Below are 4,671 nucleotides of genomic sequence, written 5' to 3'. Positions count from 1 at the left end.
TTTCTTACAACTTGCAGCAAAACTTTAAATATTAGGTTGTCCGTACTGCATTTCTTTCTCCATTTCTCAGTTGCTTGTTTGAATTAAAACGAGTTTGACCTTAAAAAGCATCATTCCAATACTTTAGTAAATCATAGCATAATGACAGTATTATAAGCATTTGTTAGCTGCAAATAGTGTTATTATTTTTTTTTCCTCTAACAAGTTTCATATATTATATTGCTCCAGTTTGAAGCATTCCACATTATGTGGATCGGGGAAGGCATTAAGATCCGACTTAACCATTCCCTTTCAAGGAAGAAAAGAATGAAAACTTCTCCTTCTTCCATCGATTTCGTCCTCAAATTTGAATTTTTGACTATCTGAGTTCATCATTTTTGGGTCGTGAAGACTATTCCTTCAAAATAATCTATAAACATATTAACGAAGATATACATTTTTTAGCAAATGTGAAAAGGTGATATTTCACTTATTTAAATATTTGTAGAGAATCAAATACAATTAAATTATAAATGACATACGTAGAAGTCGACTAAAAATAAATAAATAAATCATTTTACTAATGAATATTGGGAACAAGTTCCTAATGAGCCATTTCAAATAGTCAACTTATAAGGATTTCAACTGCTCTTATAATAAGATTTTCTCAGTTGGAACCAACTTTTCGTGCACCATCTACTACAAAAGTGTAGTTTTGATTTGTTGAATAAAAAATTGGGAATATAATAGTGAAGGTCCGACCAGTGGCGAATCTAGGATTTCGACTCAGCTAGGGCGGCCGTTGATCATTGGCCGTTGTCTGTCGATAATTAACGATCATATACCGATATCTTTTATTAATATTAAATTGAATAATATTAAAAAAATTTCGATCTATATGTAAATATACTAAAACGTAAAAATCGTATATTTATATCATATTATATTTCCATACAATCCGAAATAAAATAAATTACATAATACATAAGACTTCTTTGTATTATCAATACTTAACAAATCGTTTGCTTGACTAAAAGTGGTTGAGAGATTAGATACATCACTACAAAAACTAGATTAAAATTCAGTTGAAAAAATCATTTCATAATTAGTATGAGAATTGAACGTTAATAAAAAATTAAACGTAATTAAAAGTAATTTTAAAATATAATTAAAGTTTCAATTTTCAATTCTCAATACCAATTCATCACAAATTATAAATTCCCCAATTTCTCATTTTTAATTTTCATGAATCAAATATTCACATTTCACGATACTCAAATTAATTTTTTATATCACAATTCACAATAGACAAATTCTCAAATAACATATAAATTAAAACTCAATACTCATAAGTCAGATCTTATAAATTATTAAAGTATAAAATATTTAAAAAGAAAGAAAAAACCTTTTGTAAAGTCTTAACATATATTATTTTGTTAAATTTAGATTCAAAATTCAACTATTACCATAATGGTTAAACTTCCAATCATCCTAATTCTAGAAGTTATAGGTTTGAATCCTTTCCTTAGGAAATTAATTTTGGTAAATATTGTAAAAATAAAAATTTTACACAATGAAATGGAGGGGAAGGAATCGAACTCAAGACTCACAATACATAAAAGGAAGTTCTAACCAACTAAGCAAAAAAGAGATTTGAAAATAAAATAAACTACCAATTATATAACCTAAAACTTTTTCTATTTCCAACCAAAAAAAAAAAAATTTCTCTTCGACGAATCCAGCTGGGGCGGCCGCCCTAGCTGGCCGCATACTAGATCTGCCCCTAGGTCCGACTATAACTAAATCACGTGAATCTCCAATTAAATGTATGGATATAGGATCCACCATGTAACATGATGATCCTAATCCGTAATGATAATAAATAACATTACTCTACCAAAAAAGTTCTAGCATCACTTGAACTCTGAATGATAAAGATTATGATATAATTTGATATGTTCAAAATATATCCTGACTTTTTAAAACTCTATATTAAAATATTTATTATTTAAATCGAAACTCAACTGACGACTCCCATAACTCCCTCGCTACTGTAAGTAGCTATTCAGTTAATTGATTCTCCTCTCAACTTCTTCTGCTTCTCAAATGGGTTATCGTGCAGTTGCAGTTTTTACAATTCTTGCAGTTACATTTCTCAGTGTTTCTGCTAAACATGCACATGTTAAATCGAACAAATTATGCAATTTATACGAAGGAGAATGGGTATTTGATAATTCATATCCTCTCTACGATTCCAACAAGTGTCCATTCTTGATACAGCAATTTAATTGCTCGGGAAATGGACGGCCAGATCGAGGTTATCAGAAGTATAGATGGCAACCCCATAACTGTAATCTACCCAGGTAAATAAATCACTTCGTTTCTTCATCTTCTTCACGTATCTGATATACGCAACTTGATTTGATTTGGTGATTTTACGAGTCGGGTTCTCGATTTAGGTGGAATGGAGAAGAGTTTATGAGGAGAGTTAGAGGAAAACGCATGATGTTCGTGGGAGATTCGATAAGCATGAATCAATGGCAATCTCTGGCTTGCATGATTCATGGTGCCTTCCCACGTGCTGCTCACACGACGCGAAGATTGGGTCTACTCTCCACTATTGTTTTCCCGGTTTGATTAATCCCTTTCTGTTTACAATTAAATTTCATGCACGTTTACTCACGATTCCATGCTTAATTAATTGTAGTACTAAATAATTAAGTAAATGTGGACTGGATGAAGAGTTTTTCTTATGACTTATAAGTTGTTTTCCTTTCCATTCGGCCATTTAGTTAGAAATGGAGTAAGGGATACCTATAAAGAGATGTCTACTTATTCGTTCTTTGACGTCAAATATACCCTTTTCGTTTTAAAAATTCTTAGTCAGATTTTTTTTTTTCGTTGTGAAGAATGTATTTTTTTGGAAGAAAAGACTTCAAATGAATGGGACGTTCAAAATAAGAGTTATTGTAATTTTTGAAATGAAAAGAGTGTTAATTATATTTATACTAGTCATTTGGCTGAGCCTTTCGAAAAAAAAATATAAAGATAATGCTGACTAATAAATTATACAACAATTCATCTATGAATTGAATGAGATTAAAGAAAAGAAATGTTTGTCTATGACTTCATGAAATTCACGACGAGGGTTCTTAATCTCCTCTATTCCATGTTTAAATTTTAGAAAAAAGTGGGCTTGGCACAAGCTTCACTTCTTTGATTAGACTACCACTTGGGGCTTGGTTTAGCTAAGGATGAGATTTGTTACCTGATTAGTCTCCCCTCGCTATTAGTAATTTATACTATATCCAATATCCAATGCTATTCAATACATGTAAAAAGATTGAACTAAAATTTGCCTCGTGTAGCATGAGTTAATACAATGAATAACTCTTTCAGCAATTCAATTTCACGCTGATGTACTCGCGGAATGCATTCTTAGTCGACATTACAAAGGAAAAATCTAGACGAGTGCTCAAACTCAACAAGATTGGTGGCAGTGTAAAACAGTGGTTGAGTAGTGACATTTTGATCTTTGATACATGGCACTGGTGGCTTCATACCGGAAGAAAACAACCGTAAGAATCTGAGTTTTTCTTCGGCTTTTTCCAATTTCATCAATAAATTTTTCTACTGGCTGTGTTTTGTAGTTTAGGGGTTTGAATTTTTTTTAATTATTATTATTTTTTTTTTGCCACAGATGGGATTTGGTTCAATATGGAAAAGTCAGACTCAAAGATATGGACAGAATGGTTGCTTATGAGAAAGCCTTGAGGACATTGACACGATGGATAGACCAGAGTGTCAACACTAAGAGAGTCAAAATCTTTTTCCAAGGTGTCTCGCCTGATCATTGGAAGTAATTAATCTAAACTCTAGTACGATATTTTTAGTATAGTGTTGTCCAGTACTGTCTGAGAAAACTTGTCCTTAAAAAAATTTATCTTAACAGTGCTACTCAATGGGGCAAGCCTGAACTACAGAGGTGCAGCGGCGAACGGCAGCCCTTTAGGCCAGAGATGTATGGCGGGGGCCGTAACCTACCCGAGAGCATTTTGGAGAACGTGCTTGGAGCCGTGAGGAAGCCAGTTCACTTGCTCAAAATTACAGCATTGTCACAGTTAAGGGTTGATGGGCACCCCTCAATTTATGGCAACCCTAGGAAGATTGGCATGGATTGCACACACTGGTGCCTTCCAGGAATTCCTGATGTTTGGAACCAGCTACTTAAAGAAACTCTTATTAGATCTTAATTGAATTGATTTTTTTCTTTTTAACACTCATTTTTCTTTGTTCTCTTTTACTGATTTTTAATACTGGTTTCTTTATATTTTTAGCGCATTATTTCGATGTTTTTGGCAAATTCAGACTCTGTTGTGTAGTAATACTCGAGGTTGAATATATTTTCTCTTGTAATACTCAATCTTGATTGTCAAGAATGCGATCGGGGTCAAGTAATGTTTGCCACTTGGCAGTGTGGTGCTAGTGTTATAGGACATCAAGTAGACGGGATATGTGAATAATCGAGTACTCTTGTTGATCAAAATTAAATATGTAGAGATTTTGAATCAATTAATATCTCCTGAGTTGATTTGCTCAAATGCGTCAAATAGTGTCAAACTGAAGTCTTGATATAATTATCGGTTAAATAATATATAGACAAATTCTTCATATCAAATTGAGGCAATTTAA

General features: G+C 32.5%; 1 protein-coding gene across 1 annotated transcript; it reads left to right on the top strand.

Moving 5' to 3' along the window:
- Positions 1-2,033: 2,033 nt before the first annotated feature.
- Positions 2,034-4,452, top strand: LOC111376833 (protein trichome birefringence-like 43). The gene is made up of 5 exons (XM_022999829.1): positions 2,034-2,342; positions 2,439-2,610; positions 3,379-3,557; positions 3,680-3,838; positions 3,932-4,452. The coding sequence occupies exons 1-5, from the start codon at positions 2,086-2,088 to the stop codon at positions 4,230-4,232; spliced, it is 1,068 nt and encodes a 355-aa protein (XP_022855597.1). The 5' UTR covers positions 2,034-2,085; the 3' UTR covers positions 4,233-4,452.
- Positions 4,453-4,671: the final 219 nt, after the last annotated feature.

This window comes from Olea europaea, unplaced genomic scaffold (assembly GCF_002742605.1).
Source record: "Olea europaea var. sylvestris unplaced genomic scaffold, O_europaea_v1 scaffold1564, whole genome shotgun sequence".
Lineage (NCBI taxonomy): Eukaryota > Viridiplantae > Streptophyta > Magnoliopsida > Lamiales > Oleaceae > Olea > Olea europaea.
The sequence above is the reverse complement of the archived record's forward strand: the minus strand, read 5'-3'. Positions and strand labels throughout refer to the sequence as shown.

Bases quoted from the DNA above. Each gene is read 5' to 3' on its own strand.
- LOC111376833 (XM_022999829.1), top strand. From the start codon at position 2,086: ATGGGTTATCGTGCAGTTGCAGTTTTTACAATTCTTGCAGTTACATTT. The intron at 2,611-3,378 runs GTTTGATTAATC...TAACTCTTTCAG, and splicing joins TCTCCACTATTGTTTTCCCG to CAATTCAATTTCACGCTGAT. The intron at 3,839-3,931 runs GTAATTAATCTA...TTATCTTAACAG, and splicing joins GTCTCGCCTGATCATTGGAA to TGCTACTCAATGGGGCAAGC.